Source organism: Lepidochelys kempii, chromosome 2, assembly GCF_965140265.1.
Source record: "Lepidochelys kempii isolate rLepKem1 chromosome 2, rLepKem1.hap2, whole genome shotgun sequence".
In the NCBI taxonomy this organism is placed as follows: Eukaryota; Metazoa; Chordata; order Testudines; family Cheloniidae; genus Lepidochelys; species Lepidochelys kempii.
In genome coordinates this window covers 80,263,824-80,281,106 of record NC_133257.1, presented here as the reverse complement: position 1 = coordinate 80,281,106, position 17,283 = coordinate 80,263,824, and the positions used below count along the sequence as shown (strand labels likewise).

The following is a 17,283-nucleotide window of genomic DNA, read 5'->3' as shown; positions in this document are numbered from 1 at the left end:
CCTCATGTGCTGTTCAAAGCTTTTTCAATCAGCAATAGAGTGAAATTGTCCAAAGCTCTGAACAGAAATGGTAAAAGTTGCAAAGATTGTAGTTAGGTTTGCCAACCTGCTGCAAGGTGAAAACTATCAGTGTCAGCATGGAGCTGTCCATCTCCATGTTGGGAAAACAATACTGCATCCTTTTACACTCCGTTCATGTTTTGCATGGTTTTTGTATCAATCAAGACTAGCATTTGTTTTAATGAAAACTTAGATTCTGTGGATGCTAATAGAAGCTTTTCCAGGCAAGTGCCTACTTGCTGTGTTCAAGATTTTTCATGCCCCGATTAAAGTAATACTTTTCATTTCATTTTCAAGATCTTTACAAAAATGAGAGAGTCTCAACATGGAAATCATACATTTCTGTTTGAAAATATTGCACCTACTATAGTTAAAGGAAACACCTACCATCACCAGGACAGAAGTCAATGAAAAGCATTTTAATAAATTGTTTACGTTGTGCATTTGATAACACTTTACATATGATCAATTTCACTGTTCTGGAAAGTAAGCCTTGATTCTGCAATCACTTATATTTGCACTTAACTTTATATGCATGACTTCCATGGCACTAACTGCTTGCTTAAAGATGATCATATGCATAAAGAAAAGGCGTACTTGTGGCACCTTAGAGACTAACAAATTTATCTACAGCTCACTTTATGCACAAATACATTGGTTAGTCTCTAAGGTGCCACAAGTACGCCTTTTCTTTTTGTGAATACAAACTAACACGGCTGCTACTCTGAAACCTGCATATGCATAAACATTCACAGGATTGGGACTATGGCCCTAATCCTGCAACAATTTCATTTGTCAGCTTCAATTTACCACAGTGATGGAACTACTCACAGTAGTAAAGTATTGTTATTCCTATTAAACAGGCAATGGAAACTGAGGCAGAGACAGAAGAGGCATTCCACTCTGAAAAATTACATTTTGTCTCCTATTGACTTCCATAATAAAATATGCTTAGTTTACATGGGACAATGTTTTCATTTTTTTTCTGTAAATTCAACCTGGGATCTGAAAGTCAAGCTGGGTTCTTTCCTTCTCATTCACCAAAAATAGGCCACATTTTAATCTTAAACATTAGTCCTGTAATGAGGTCAACCCAGGCAATCATTGTGGCATCAAGACCTTAGTTACACCCAGGTGTTCTGGAACAATTTGTATCGTGGGGGTGCTGAAAGCCATTGAACCAAACTGTAAACCCTGTATATGGTTAGCACCCACACTTCCAGCACCTGTGGTTACACCTCTGCAACTATTGTTTTTAAATTGTCCCCTCAATGACACTTCAATTGCTTTTACAGCATTTGCACAGGCATACACGACTGAGGGTGCCTTAGAAGAAATATAATCCAGTTCATTCCCTTTTATCTTTGTTGGTTCTGTAGTGGTAACAACTGTAAAACCTAGTTCCCATTTACTTTGGCAGGAGCAGAGAGGCGCTCACTACCTTGCAGGGTTTTTTTCATCCTATGTGACTTGCCCAAAGACACCCGTGGAATCTGTGCCAGAACGCGATATTGGTTGAAGATGCTCTGAGTCTAGGAGAAAAGGAGTATTTGTGGCACCTTAGAGACTAACCAATTTATTTGAGCATGAGCTTTCGTGAGCTACAGCTCACTTCATCGGATGCATACCGTGGAAACTGCAGCAGACTTTATATACACGCAGAGAATATGAAACAATACCTCCTCCCACCCCACTGTCCTGCTGGTAATAGCTTGTCTAAAGTGATCAATCAAGTTGGGCCATTTCCAGCACAAATCCAGGTTTTCTCACCCTCCACCCTCCCGCCCCCCCCCCCCCCCCAAATTCACTCTCCTGCTGGTGATAGCCCATCCAAAGTGACCACTCTCTTCACAATGTGCATGATAATCAAGTTGGGCCATTTCCTGCACAAATCCAGGTTCTCTCACCCCCTCACCCCCCTCCAAAAACCACACACACAAACTCACTCTCCTGCTGGTAATAGCTCATCCAAAGTGACCACTCTCCCTACAATGTGCATGATAATCAAGGTGGGCCATTTCCAGCACAAATTCAGGTTTTCTCACCCCCCCACCCCCATACACACACAAACTCACTCTCCTGCTGGTAATAGCTCATCCAAAGTGACCACTCTCCCTACAATACACTCTCACTTTGGATGAGCTATTACCAGCAGGAGAGTGAGTTTGTGTGTGTGGTTTTTGGGAGGGGGGTGAGAGAACCTGGATTTGTGCAGGAAATGGCCCAACTTGATTATCATGCACATTGTGTAGAGAGTTGTCACTTTGGATGGGCTATCACCAGCAGGAGAGTGAATTGGGGGGGGGGGGTGAGAAAACCTGGATTTGTGCTGGAAATGGCCCAACTTGATGATCACTTTAGATAAGCTACTACCAGCAGGACAGTGGGGTGGGAGGGGGTATTGTTTCATGGTCTCTGTGTGTATATAATGTCTGCTGCAGTTTCCACGATATGCATCCGATGAAGTGAGCTGTAGCTCACGAAAGCTTATGCTCAAATAAATTGGTTAGTCTCTCAGGTGCCACAAGTACTCCTTTTCTTTTTGCGAAGACAGACTAACACGGCTGTTACTCTGAAATGAGTCTAGGAGGATGTTTAAATCCCGCCAAATTGTAATGCTTAAAACGCCCTGAAACGCTTCTCTGGCTTTGAGGGTTTGCAAGAAAAAATGCCAAGCGAGCCCCAAAGCTTCGGCCTGACCCCGCGCAGCAGCTTCCCCCGGTGGGAGCTCCCACACCGGCCTCCCGGCTGTTTGGAACGCGGCCCCTTCGACGCCACAAAGCTCCGCCCCATAGGCTCGTTGGGCGCCGCCAATCCGCAGGCAGAGTGCCCGGGGGAAGCCCGGCTGCGGCCCCGCGCGCCTGGAGCGCGTGCGCGGGGGGCTCCGCGTGGCTCTATAAACATGGCTGGGGCCCGCCGCGCGGGGGCGGGTCCAAGTGCCGGGCAGCGGGAGCCCAGGGCGCCGGCGCAGTAGCAGTAGCGTGAGCCGGCTCCCTGTACCCGGCCGCCGCCGCTGGGGGGAGGCCTAGCTCGCCCCACGTGTGCGCAGCCGGCCGGGGACGGATGACCATGTGTTTTCGCCGGTGTGGCAGCGGGAGCCCCCCGGAGCAGCCCGCGCGCCGCGGCGGCGTGTGAGCCCCGGATCCTGCCGCGCCGCGGAGAGACCAGCCTCCCCCCTTCCCGGCTGCTATGCTGTGGGATAACGCGGACGCCCCGGGAAACTCCAACCCTCCCCGCCTTGGTCCCGCTCTCCTCCTCCTCCTCCTCCATGAGCACCTCTGCGGCAGCCCCGGTGCGGGTGATGCCCGCCGGGCACCCTGAGCAGGCAGTGGCGGCTCCTGCAGCGAGCGGGGCCGGTGGGGCTCAGCCGGCACCTGCCCTGCTCTGCTCTCAGAGCACGGTGCCCCCTGCCTCTGTCTCCGCAGCTGGCGCTCCTGCGGGGGCCCAAGCAGTTGCCTTGAGCCACGCAGTGACTAAGGTTCCCATCAGCCTGGTGCCTGCCGTTTCCCAGCAGTCACGGGTGGTGACTGCCCCCGTGGGGACGCTGGTGGCTAAAGTGGCCACTGTCACCGCTGCCCAGCAGCCACCCAAGAACTCTGGGGGGCCTAGGCTGGCTGCTCCGCAGACCGTGGCTCCCAAAGCCCCCCAGACCACTACAATACAACTGCCTGCAAACTTCCAGATCCCACCAGGTGAGTCACCTGCTTTTCTCTTCTACACCCCCTGAAAGGCATCGCACTGCGAAGGGACCGCTTCTGGGCTAGGAGAGCTCGGTGCTGTGTGAAACTTCTCTGGGAAGCTGAGGACAGGCATAATGCAAAGTGCTCCACTTCGAGCCTGAAGTACTGTTATGGGTCCTTCTGTAAGCTCTCAAGTAGGAGGAAATAATCAGGACCCTCTCTCTCTCTCTGTTTATATGTTCTCATGTAGTCACTTAAAAATGCCATACTGGGTCAGACCAATAGTCCCTCTAGCCCAGTATCCTGTCTGCTGACAGTTAGAGCCCTGTATGGATACAAAATTTATATCTGTGGATATAAAGCAGATATTTCTGGAGTTGTAGAGCTCTAGCAACAATGAGCGAGACCAGCAGGGCCCTGGCCAGCGACCAGGCCAGGAACTGTAGCGGCAAAAGCTGCAGCAGCATGTCAGGCCACTACTCGCAGGAGCCAGCGCCCAACCCTGGCAGCTCCTCCGGTGTGGTTTTATTGCCCCAATCCCTACCCGCTGGGGCGGGCACCAGGCTCACCGGCAGCTGTCCCTGATCATGCTAAGCTCTGATCATGCTAGTGGTTCTCAACCTGCAGCCTGTGGGCTGCTTGCTGCCCAATCTGCACAGAGCTGCGGCTCATGTGGCATCCTCAGGGCCATACAGGTAGTATTGGATGTGGCCCACAATGGTAAATAGGTTGAGAACTACTGCGCTAGTGTGTGCAAGTGGCTTGCGCACTTCCAGACAGGAGATGCACGCCGCTGCTTGGAAGGGACTCCCGTCCAGGAGAATGCAAGCCATTTGCACACAATAGCATATAAGGGACAGCTGCTGGTAAGCCTGGGGCCCAGTCCAGTGGGTAGGTGGGGGTGGTACAGCCATGCTGGAGGAGCTTCTCTAGGCTAGGTGCTGCTGCGGTTTCTGGCCTGGCTACTGGCCAAAGCCCTGCTGGTCTCTCTCATTGTTGCTAGAGCCCTACAACTCCATGGAGATCCACAGCTATCTACATCTACGGATATACATTTTGTATCCGCGCAGGTCCATGCCAGGTGCTTCAGAGAGAATGAACAGAATAGGCAATCATTGACTGATCCATCCCTCTGTTGTCTACTCTCAGCTTCTAGCAATCAGAGGCTAAGGACACCCAGAGCATGGGCTTGCATCCCTGATCATCCTGGCTAATAATCATTGATGGACCTATCTTCCATGAACTTACCTAGTTCTTTTTTGAACTCTTTTACAGTTTTGTCCTTCATAGCTTTCACTGGCAGCGAGTTACACAGGTTGACTCTGTGTTGTGTGAAAAAGTACTTTCCTTGTTACATTTTTTTAACCGCTGCCCATTAATTTCATTGGGTGACACCTCTGGAACTTGTGATGTGTAGGGGTAAATAATGCTTCCTTCTTCACTTTCTCCACACCATTCATGATTTTATCTACCTCTGTCATCTCCATCTTTAGTCCTCTCTTTTCAAAACTGAAAAGTAAGAGTCTTAATCTCTCCTCATATATATGTTCCATACCTTTAATAGTTTTGTTGCCCTTTTCTGTATTTTTTCCAGTTTTTTCAGATGGTGTGACCAGCATTCCAGGTGTGGGGATACCGTGGATTTATATAGTGGCATTGTGGTATTTTCTGCTTTATCATCTATCACTTTCCTAATGGTTCCTAACATTCTGTTAGCATTTTTGACTACTGCTGCAAGTTGAGCAGATGTTTTCAGAAAACTATCCACAATGACTCCAAGGTCTCTTTGAGTGGTAACAGCTAATTTAGATCCCATCATTTTGTGTGTATGGTTGGGATTGTTTTCCAATGTGCACTAGCTTTCATTTATCAGCACTGAATTTCATCTGCCATTTTGTTGCTTAATCACCCAGTTTTATTAGGTCTTCACAGTCATCTTTGGACTTAACTATCTTGAGTAATTTTGCATTGTCTGCAGACTTTTGCTACCTCACAGTTTACCCCTTTTTTCAGCTCATGTATGAATATGTTGAATAGCACTGGTCTCAGAACAGATCCATGTGGGACATCCCTGTTTGCCTCTCCATTCTGAAAACAGACCATTTCCTCCTTCTTTGTTTCCTACTCTGTCTTTTAACTAGTTACTGATTCATGAGAGGACCCTCCCCTCTTATCCCATGACTGCTTACTTTGATTAAGAGCCTTGTGTGAGGTACCTTGTCAAAGACTTTCTGGAAGTCCAAGTACACTATATGCACTGGATCACCCGTATCCACATGTTTGTTGATCCCTCTCAAAGAATTCTAATAGATTGGTGAAGTGTGATTTCCCTGAACAAAAGCCATGTTGACTCTTCCCCAGTGTGTTCATCTGTGTGTCTGATAATTCTGTTCTTTACTACAGTTTCAACCAAATTGCCTGGTACTGAAGTTAGGCTTACCATCCTTTAATTACCAGGATCCTGTCTGGAGCCTTTTCTAAAAATTGGTGTCACGTTAGCTGTGCTCCAGTTATCTGGTATAGAAGCAGATTTAAATAAGTTACATACCACAGGTAGTTCTGCAATTTTATATTTGAATTTCTTCAGAACTCTTGGGTGAATACCATTTGGTCCTGGTGACTTATTAGTGTTGAATTTATCAATTTCTTCCAGTACTTCCTCTATTGATTCCTCAAACTGGGACAGTTCCTCAGATCTCCTTCACATCTTCTGCAGTAAAGAATTCATTAGCTTGTCTGCAATGGTCTTATCTTCCGTGAGTGCTTCTTTAGCACCTCTATTTTCCAATGGCCCCACTGATTGTTTGGCATTGTTTGGCAGGCTTCCTGTTTCTGATGCACTTAAATTTTTTTGCTGCTGGTTTGTCTTTGCTTGCTCTTCAAATTCTTTTTTGGCCTGCCTAATTATGTTTTTACTCTTGCCAGAGTTTATACTCATCTTGGTTTTCCTCAGTAGGATTTTACTTCCACTTCTTAAAGAAAGCCTCTTTGCTTCTAACCATTTCTTTTACTTTGTTGGTTAGCCATGGTAAAACTCTTTTGGTCCTCTTACTATATTTTTTAATTTGGGCTATAGATTTAATTTGAGACTCTATTATGGCATTTTTAAAAAAGTTTCCATGCAGCTTGCAGGCATTTCACTTTTTTGTGACGACTTTTTGATTTCCGTTTAATTAGCTTTCTCATTTTTCTGTAGTTCCCCTTTCTGAAGTTCAGTGCTATTGTGGTGGGCTTTTTTGGTGTTCCCCTGCCCCATGGGATGTTAAATTTAGTTATATTATGGTCGCTATTACCAGGCAGTTTAGATATAGTCCTCTCTTGGACAAGTTTGTATGGTCCATTTAGGACTAAATCAAGAATTGCCTTTTCCCTTTTGGGTTCCAGGACTAGCTGCTCCAAGAAGCATTCACTTATGATGTCAAGAAACTTTCTCTTCATCCCATTCTGAGGTGACATGTACGCAGTCCCCCATTATTGTTGAGTTTTCTATATTTATAGCCTCTAATCTCCTGGAGCATTTCACAGTCACCATAACATCACCATCCTGGTCAGGTGCTCAGTAGTGTATTCCTACTGCTATATTTTTATTACTCAAGCATGGAATTACTAACCATGGAGGTTCTCTGGTACAGTTTGATTCATTTAAGATTTTTACTGTGTTTTTCTTTGACATTTTATGTCACCACCTCATCAACACGACCTACTCTGTCATTCCTATATAGTTTGTACCCTGGTATTACCGTGCCTCACTGATTATCATAATTCCACCAAGTTTCTGTAATGCCTATTGTATCAATATCCTCATTTTAATACCAGGTGCTCAAGTTCATTCCTCTTAGTATTTAGATTTCTAGCATTTGTATACAAGCACTTACAAAATTTGTCAGTATTTGGTTGTGTGCCTTCATGTGATGTAATTGAATGAGACTTTTTTGTTTGACTGTTTCTCTTCAGTTCCTATCTGTACTGTATCAACTTCTATCCTCTCCTCCTGACTAAGATATAGAGAATCCTTGTTAACAGATCCTCCCCAAGGGACGTCTCTGTCTGAATTATGTGATCCTCCACACCTGTTGCCTTTCCCCTGGTCCCTTTTTAAAAAACTCCACTACAGCCTTTTTAATTTTACATGCCAGCAATCTGATTCTGTTTTGGTTTAGGTGGAGTGGATCCTTCCTGTACAGGCTCCTGCTTTCCAAAAAGGTTCCTAATAAAGCTAAACTTCTCCTCCCCCGTTGTCTCATCCATGCATCCATGCCTGTCTAACTGATCCTGCTTGTGGAATTGGAAGCATTTCAGAGAATGCTACCATGGAGGTTCTGGACTTCAGTCTCTTACTTAGAAGCTTAAATTTGGTCTCCAAGACCCCTATACCTTTCCCTAGTCAGCAGTACCTACAAGTACCACGACCACTGGCTACTCCCGAGCACTGCACTCTCTTGATGTCTCAAAACATCTGCAACCCTTGCATCCGGCAGTCAATTCACCATGTGGTTCTCCCGATATCACAAACCCAGCTATCTATGTTTCTAACGATTGAATCCCCCATTATGTTATAGTTGCCTTTTAAAACAAGCATTGGAGTGATTCTGGGAATTGAAGACTAGTAAGCTTTATGTCAGCACCAGGGAATTAATTTAAACTATCATTAAAAATAGAATTATGAAATACCTAAATAAAAGTGATGTGAAAGGAACAAATCAGCATGGCTTTCATAAAGGCAAACTTGTTTCTAGCCTCTTTAGGGTTCTTTAGGCATATCAACAAATAGTGGGTGAAGGAGAATTGGCTGACCTTTATTTGGATTCTCAAATTCTTTGTCAAAGTATCTCTCACCTTGTGACTTAGTTTCCTCTAACGTTTAGTGAGGGGAAAAGTACTGTTTTGGATCAGACATTGACTAAAGTACAAATTAAGTAGGCATAAATGGTCAGCTCACAGCGTGACAAAAGCTTAACAATGTAGGGCTCCACAAAGTTCTGTACTGGATGAAGAAAGATAGACTTGTGGTTAAGGCATTGAACTAGAAATCAGGAGATGTAGGTTAAATTCCTAGCTGTCCTGTAGACATCCTTTGTGATCTTAGTCAAGTTACTTATACTTAATTGCTCTGCCTAAAGTTTCTTGTAAAATAAGGTTAGTTCCCTACCTCATAGAGGTGTTGTGCAGATAAAATCTATCTGCTTGGATAGATACTGGTGGTGGAGGGGAGAAGAGGAACATCTAGGTTGATCAGCTTTTAATCTACAGTTCAATGTGCAAAAAGGTGGTGAGCAGCCAGGTGGTGATATTGTCAGATGACAGAATTTAGTCCTGAAATGTTGTTTGGTTCTAGCCACCCTCTCCTAAAAAGCATTTAGCAGAAATAGACGGGATTCAGAAACGTATACCAAAAATGACCGGAAGTGTAGAAAGTCTTAATGAAAAGAGATTGAAAGGTTTGGAACATGCAACTTAAGGGGCAGGTGAAGTGGTGATATGATATACAGAAGATTAATCAGGTGCTCCACTCACCGTTCCTCGTAATATTGCAAACAATGGGTTATTCCTCTTATCGGTTCTAAACTTGCTGTTCTGCCTGCCTCATCGCAAGGCTCTGGATTAGATGATCCCTTATGGTCCCTTCCATCCCAACGTTTCTTTGAGTCTGATTCACAAAAAGCTTTTTTTTAACCATCTATTCACTGGAATTCACTGCCACTATATATCGAGCCTGCAAGGGTTTAGTGGGATTCAAGAACTGATGAACACTGATCTAGATTAGATGAAGTTCTTAACATTATAAGGGAAAAAAAACCATCATACTTCTGTTGGAGGTTAACTTATGCCCTGAAAGTTCATACCCCAATTGTAGTGAAAAAAAATTGTATTTCCATGGTTGTCTACCACCAGGAAAATTCCTGTATTAAAAGCATTTGTTACTAACAGTCAGACAGGATACTGGATTAGATGGGCCACTGGTCTGATCCAATATGGTAATTCCTATATTCTTATTACATATCCCCGATTTTCAGAACAAATTCAATATCCTGAAGTGCACTTTATGTATTCTTTTGTATTAAAGTATACTTCACAAAATTTCTGTATGGACCCCTATCAAGTTTTTAAAAACTAGCCTATTTTCATTAGTCAGTTTCACTTTCTGGTTCTCAGACTCTAGCACTGTGGTTCTCAAACTTTTGTACTGGTGACTCCTTTCATATAGCAAGCTTCTGAGTGTGACCCTCCTTGTATGTTAAATGCACATTTTAATATATTTAACATTATTATAAATGCAGGAGGCAAAGCGGGGTTGGGATGGAGGCTGACAGCTCGCAACCCCCCCCCCCAATGTAATAACCTCGAGACCCCCAGAGGGGTCCCGATCCCCAGGATGAGAACCCCTGCTGTAGCACAATGATGTGGTGTCCGGGTTGTGAGGACATATTTAAATCATATCCAGCTTTCCATTGAAATGAAACATTGCAGAAGTGTGAGTGTTAGGTTTTGTGAATTCATTTATAAAAAAACTCTAAGTTTTGGCCTCTAATAAGGTCCTTTTACAACATACTGACTTTTGACATGAAGATGGGTTTAAGGAAAAAAAACTGAAGTGCATGCTCACTAGCATTATCATAGTTTGGGAACTTTCATATGAGTTTAAATCTATTCACCTTCCATGTGTTTTTTCATAACTTGTGTATAATCTGTATTGAAGAAGTAGTTTTATAAAAGGATTTTTTCCTATCTGCTTTCTTTCCTACTTAAGTGAGAAAATAGTGCTGAATATGGTATCTATGGAACGAGGCAGATGTCACAAATGCAGCATTACATTGCATCTTCTGTTTGAGCCTGGGATAGGAAAGGGTGAAGCTGAGCTAGGTTTCAGATTGGAGTTTAGAGGTTTTAATATTTTAAAATGTTGCAACTTAACTCCATTTGCTTTTTAAGAGATTTCTTCTGTGCTACCAGTGTACAAAGTTAGTTAAAATTCAAATGTAGAAACATCACTGGATGATGCACTTTGATTATTTTGATCCTTTAAAAAGAGACTCTTACACTTGAGAGGGCTTTATTCTATTTACATGTTTTCTGTCTTATGGATTTCATTCTTAATAATTAGCCAAAAAAGATAATTCAGGCAGGAAGTTCTAATGCTGAATTGTAGCATTACAACTAGGTAAGTGTTCATACGAATGCCTCAAACAAATGGTTGACTTAACCATGGAGTGTCAACGCTTATATTTGGAAATAAATAGCTACAAAATCAAGCAACAGGCAGAAATGAAAAGTGGTAGGTAAGAGAATGCAATTAGCTTTCAAAATAGTGGTGTTCAATCTGTGGCCCTTGAGAGCAACTATTGAGGAAAATATGCATTTAATTATTAATTAAAAGCATGTTCCCTGTGATTCTGGAAGTGTTTGAATTGGCCCTTTTGCTATGGGGAGAAGTAGGGAGCACCACTTATCACTGGTTTCAGAGTAACAGCCGTGTTAGTCTGTATTCGCAAAAAGAAAAGGAGGACTTGTGGCACCTTAGAGACGAACCAATTTATTTGAGCATGAGCTTTCGTGAGCTACAGCTCACTTCATCGGATGCATACTGTGGAAAGTGTAGAAGATCTTATTATATACACAGAGAATATGAAACAATACTTCCTCCCACCCCACTGTCCTGCTGGTAATAGCTTATCTAAAGTGATCATCAGGTGGGCCAGTGCTGGAAATGGCCCACCTGATGATCACTTTAGATAAGCTATTACCAGCAGGACAGTGGGGTGGGAGGAGGTATTGTTTCATATTCTCTGAGTATATATAAAGTCTGCTGTAGTTTCCACGGTATGCATCCGATGAAGTGAGCTGTAGCTCACGAAAGCTCATGCTCAAATAAATTGGTTAGTCTCTAAGGTGCCACAAGTACTCCTTTTCTCTTTCCACTTATCACTGTTTGTTTTAAAGCACTTGCAGTGTGAACTGGGTGCGCTCTTTAGTAGCAGCTGCCCTTTCCCTGTTGCAGCTGCTGATTAGCTCTCTTGCTGGCTGGCTGCTGCTTTGTGAGCAAAGTGGGAGGAGAGAGTTGCACTGGGCTGTGGGAGTCGCGAGGGAGCAGGATAGGAGCTTGCCTGGCTCTGCCAGAGTCTAGTGGAGCATCTAGAAAAGATGTTTCCTTTCCCCTAAACAGCCATTGTGGGAAGCCCAGGGGAAGAGGAAAAACAGTTACAGGTCACTGACTCTCTGGCCTGGGACAGGTTAGTCAGCCTTGTACCAGCTGGCGCAAACTCTGCTAAGGACCTTCTAGCTCAGGGGTGGCCAACCTGTGGCTCTTCTAAAGTTAATATGCAGCTCCTTGTATACGCACCGACTCCAGGGCTGGGGCCTACAGGTGCCAGCTTTCCAGTGTGCCGGGGGTGCTCACTGCTCAACCCCTGGCTCTTCCACCCTGCCCCCTCCCACCCTTCCCCTGAGGCTGCCATGGCTTTGCTCCCCCCCACCCGCCTGAGCCTCCTGCATGCCACGAAGCAACTGATTGGGAGGGAGGGGGAGGTGCTGATCTGCGGGGCTGCTGGTGGGCGGGAGGCGCTGGGAGCGGGGGGTGGGGCTGATGGCTCCTTCTCAGGCTCAGGTTGGCCACCCTGATCTAACAGATAGCCAGAGCACTGTGCACTCAAGCCACTCCCCCCTGTGCTGGAGGTGTATGGGCTGTTGTTAGTTTTACAGCCACTGGAGGAGGTACTGTACAAGAGGGGGGTCCCTAGCAGGCACTTGCAGGTAGGGGACTAGCAGGTTCCTTTTGTGTCACCTGAACCAGAACTGGGCAGAGAAACCTGCTCCAGAGTGTGTATTTTGGCCCCTTCATCTTGAAATATGGTAAACACTCAGACTGAACAAATTGCTTCCTTAAAGGTAAAAAGAACAGGAATACTTGTGGCGCCTTAGAGACTAACAGTTTTATTTGAGCATAAGCTTTCATGGGCTACAGCCCACTTCATCGGATGCATGCAGTGGAAAATACAGTGGGGAGATTTTATATGCACAGAGAACATAAAACAGTGGGTGTTACCATTCACACTATAAGGAGAGTGATTAGTTAAGGTGAACTATTACCAGCAGAAGAGGGGGAAAAAACCTTTTGTAGTGATGATCAAGATGGGCCATTTCCAGCAGTTCACAAGAATGTGTGACGAACAGTAGGGGGGGAAAATAGACATGGGGAAATAGTTCTACTTTGTGTAATGACACATCCACTCCCAGTCTTTATTCAAGCCTAATTTAATGGTGTCCAGTTTGCAAATTAATTCCAATTCAGCAGTCTCTCGTTGGAGTCTGTTTTCAAAGTTTTTTTGTTGTAATATTGCGACTTTTAGGTCTGTAATCGAGTGACCAGAGAGTGAATTGTTCTCCGACTGGTTTTTGAATGTTATAATTCTTGACATCTGATTTATGTCCATTTATTCTTTTACGTAGAGACTGTCCAGTTTGACCAATGTACATGGCAGAGGGGCATTGCCGGCACATGATGGCATATATCACATTGGTAGATGTGCAGGTGAACGAGGCTCTGATAATGTGGCTGATGTGATTAGGGCCTATGTTGGTGTCCCTTGAATAGATATGTGGACACAGTTGGCAATGGGCTTTGTTGCAAGGATAGGTTCCTGGGTTAGTGGTTCTGTTGTGTAGTGTGTGGTTGCTGGTGAGTATTTGCTTCAGGTTGGGGGGCTGTCTGTAGGCAAGGACTGGCCTGTCTCCCAAGATTTGTGAGAGTGATGGCTCGTCCTTCAGGATAGGTTGTAGATCCTTGATAATGCGTTGGAGAGGCTTTAGTTGGGGGCTGAAAGTGACGGCTAGTGGCGTTCTGTTATTTTCTTTGCTGGACCTGTCCTGTAGTAGGTGACTTTTGGGTACTCTTCTGGCTCTGTCCATCTGTTTCTTCACTTCAGCAGGTGGGTATTGTAGTTGTAAGAATGCTTGATAGAGATCTTGTAGATGTTTGTCTCTGAGGAGTTGGAGCAAATGCGGTTGTATCGTAGAGCCTGGCTGTAGACAATGGATCGTGTGGTGTGGTCTAGATGAAAGCTGGAGGCATGTAGGTAAGTATAGCGGTCAGTAGGTTTCCAGTATAGGGCAGTGTTTATGTGACCATCGCTTATTAGCACTGTAGTGTCCAGGAAGTGGATCTCTTGTGTGGACTGGTCCAGGCTGAGGTTGATGGTAGGGTTTTCATCTTTCATATGAGACTCTTCCTGCTCTGCCTTCTCTTTAAAAAAAGTGAACGTTTTTGAGAGAACTTTACAGTCAATGCAGTCTGCATACAGAACACGAACAGCACGTGCAGTATTTACTTCCCAGCTGTGCAAATATGCCATTGTCCTGATCTGTGTTAATTCGGTCCTTGGCCTATGCTGATATTGCTAATGGTGGTTCAGATTGTGAGAGAGTCCATGACACACAAGACAATCTGTTTGCTGTGGAGTGGACTGACCACTCATTTCAATTTACTGTTAGAAAAGTAGTGGTGATAAATGCTGTGCAGGTGTCAGTGATGGAAATAGTTGAAGGCTGGGTTGAGGATAAGGTTCCTGTTAATATTTTTGATATAGCTCTTATCTTCCAAAATGGCTAGTAGTGTGGACAAGCTTACTCATGGTCTTAGCACATGAGTCTAAAGGGCTACAAAAATAAAAACCAAAAAAAACTCTGGTAACTGACCTCACATTCTGGGGTCCAACACATTTATGGAAGAGAGAAATGACATAGAGCAAAAAGAACAGCAGCAATCGTAATTTCAGTACTCTATCTTCCTTTTCCCCATCCCTGTTCTTGGATCTCCTTATATTCTTTTTTGCCCTTTCTGTCACTGTTCATCTTTTCAGTTGTCTATCTTCTACTTCTCATCCTTACTCCGTTTGTCTGGGGGATGTTTTAAAGGCCATTTTTGAAGGGTCACCAGCAGCCAAACAGGTCTGCTTCCCTTATGGAAGGGCAGGGCAGTGAAGTGTGAAATTTGCCTAGATACTGATGAATTCACCTTTATTACTTTATGATATGCTTACATTAGGGATACTCTTCAAAAGCTTACCATTGTTACGAAATCTGCTCTAGCTGTACTGGTGTTAGCAATGTTGTAGTGTACTAGGGCTGCCAGCTACTAGTTTGTTAGATATGTGTCCTGTGAGCAGGGTTAGATGATGCTTAAACCAGTAGCAGCAGCTTGTTTACACTAGGCGTGCTAAAATTGCTCACTCCCATGGAGCTGAACAGGTGTGTTAGCAACCGTGGATAGGTATGCTTTGAAAAACAGCCCTAGTATAGGCAGGGCCCTACTGAGCATAACATGCTTTTCTACTTGCTGCAGAAAGCAAGTGACTAAGATTATGGGAATTTAGTCCGTTTCTCTTTTCATCTGGGTCCTCTACAAAGAACTGTTTTACTTGTTGCTGGCAAGTTCACTGCCACCTAAGGTCTGTACAAGCTGATTGTGGATAACTGTTCAGAAAGCTTAGGCCTTGTCTACACTACACAGTTTTGTCAACAAATCAGTTTTCATAGACAAAACACACTGTACACACTGAAATGCTCCTCTCGCCGATGTAACTCCCTTGCTACGCTGACATAATAAAACCACCTCAACGAGCAGCATAGAGCTTTTTGCGACAGAGCGACCTCACTTAGTTATGTCACCTTAAGTGGCCTCCAGGAGGTGTCCCACAATACCCATCATGACTGCTCTGGTTAGCAGTTAGAACTCTGCTGCCCCGAAGATACACAGGTATGCGCCCCTCCCCTGTTTAGAAGCCAGGGAATTTTTGAAATTTCTCTTCCTGTTTGCTCATGGTGCACAGTTCACACAGCATCTTCCCAGTTGACCGTGTTGGCTTCACACAGCAGACGTGCTTCCGTGTGGAGCACACCAGAGCTGTCTGATCTACTGAGTATATGGGGAGAGGAGGCTGTGCAATCGCAGCTTTGCACCAGCTGTAGAAAATCCAATACTACAGGCTGATTGCATGAAAGGCACATGCAGCTGTGTCATGGTAAAATCAAGGAGCTGAGGCAGGCATACCAGAAGGGAAGGGAGGCCAACCATCGCTCTGGAGCCACACCAAAGACATGCTGCTTCTATACAGAGCGGCCCGCTATCCTTGGTGGCGACCCCACCTCCACCAAGAGTCCTGTGGATACTTTGGGGGACTGGAAGCAGCAGTCAGAGGACTCAACCCCGATGAGGAATTGGTGGACGAGGAGGTGGAACTGGAGGATCATGTGGAGCATAAGGCAAAGTCGTCCAGATGCGTGGCAAGTCAGGACCTCTCTTCCACTCAGGAGGAGTCTAGCCGGTCCCAGCATTCCAGCTCTGGCTTGCAGGATGCAGGAGAGGGGAGCACTGGTAAGTGCTCATTTTGCTTTGATACTGCACAGTGAGAGGAGATTGAGCTCTCATGTATTTTGTTGTATGGTAGAGGAGGGATAAGGGACTGAAATTAATAAAGCCTATCCATCTGCGCAGTGGGGCCACGGCAAAAAATATGTTAATGTACACAGGGATGTCTCTGGAATCCTCCATAGTGATCTCTAGGATACTGTCTTCTAGGAATTCTGCCATCCTCTGCTGAAGGTTCCTTCGGAGAGCTGCCTTGTTTCTCCCCACCGCTATAGGAAACTTCGCTGCACTACCCAGCAATTAGCTCTGCAGGGACCAAAGCGGCACACAGGCGATCAGCCTACAGAGCTGGTCTGAAGCCACACACATGCAGGAGATGCTCCCTTGCATCCTGGGTTACCTGTAGGAGTGAGATCTGGTTCGATTACCCTATCCTATGGAAAAGGGAAGGGTACCAGTTTTCAGAATAGGCTCCCTAGCCACTTATAGTAACCCCCTTTGCAAACCAGCCTTTGTCCTGTCTTGCCTTTTCCCCTTTGCCCACCCCCACCATGTGAAGTCACCATAAATGGGACTCATGGTGACCTGTGCTAGCCAAGGGACAGTGAGAAAGAGGTGTATGTAACTTTTCTGATTCACAGCTGTGAGGGCACTCAATACCATCTCTTGATTGCTGCTTTGCCTTCTGCAGATGTGCCCTTGAGAACACACTCCTCCACACCAGTGATGCACCTCCATCAGATAAGGCAGTGACCCAGTAAAGAAGATATGTTTCTTGAAGTGCTGCAGTGAACAGATGCATCACATAGTGAAATGAGCATGGAGAGAGACGACAAATGAAAGACTGAGGCTGGATAGCTGGGAAAGGACATGGGCAGGAGTGGAAGATAAAGCTCCTGGAGGACCATATAGAGATGTTGAAGTCCCTCATTAGCCTGCAATTAGAGCAAATCTGTGCCTGACTCCCCTTCCTGCGACAGTAGAACTCTGGTCCATGCCTTTCCCAAACTCCCCTACCAAATTCGTTGCATGGTCCTGGTCCCTCACAGTACCCTGTGCGCTCCACGCCTAGAGACTGGTTTTCCAATGAAAGATGGAATTACACCCAGCTGTGAGAGCCCTATCTGCGAGACTGTTCCTCACTTTTATGTTCCCTGTTTGTCCAAAAGTTTGTTTTATCCC

General features: G+C 45.1%; 1 protein-coding gene across 3 annotated transcripts in view; it reads left to right on the top strand.

The window, feature by feature from the left end:
• The first annotated feature begins 3,053 nt into the window (after positions 1-3,053).
• Positions 3,054-17,283, top strand: part of TAF4B (TATA-box binding protein associated factor 4b) — a 176,607-nt gene continuing 162,377 nt past the window's right edge. For all 3 annotated transcript variants that reach the window (XR_012157235.1, XR_012157234.1, XM_073331341.1), the window contains exon 1: positions 3,054-3,752. Coding sequence is in view for 1 of the 3 variants with exons in the window: in XM_073331341.1 (XP_073187442.1) it covers positions 3,329-3,752 (424 nt within the window). In the remaining 2 variants the exon portion in view is untranslated. The remainder of the gene's footprint in view (positions 3,753-17,283) is intronic.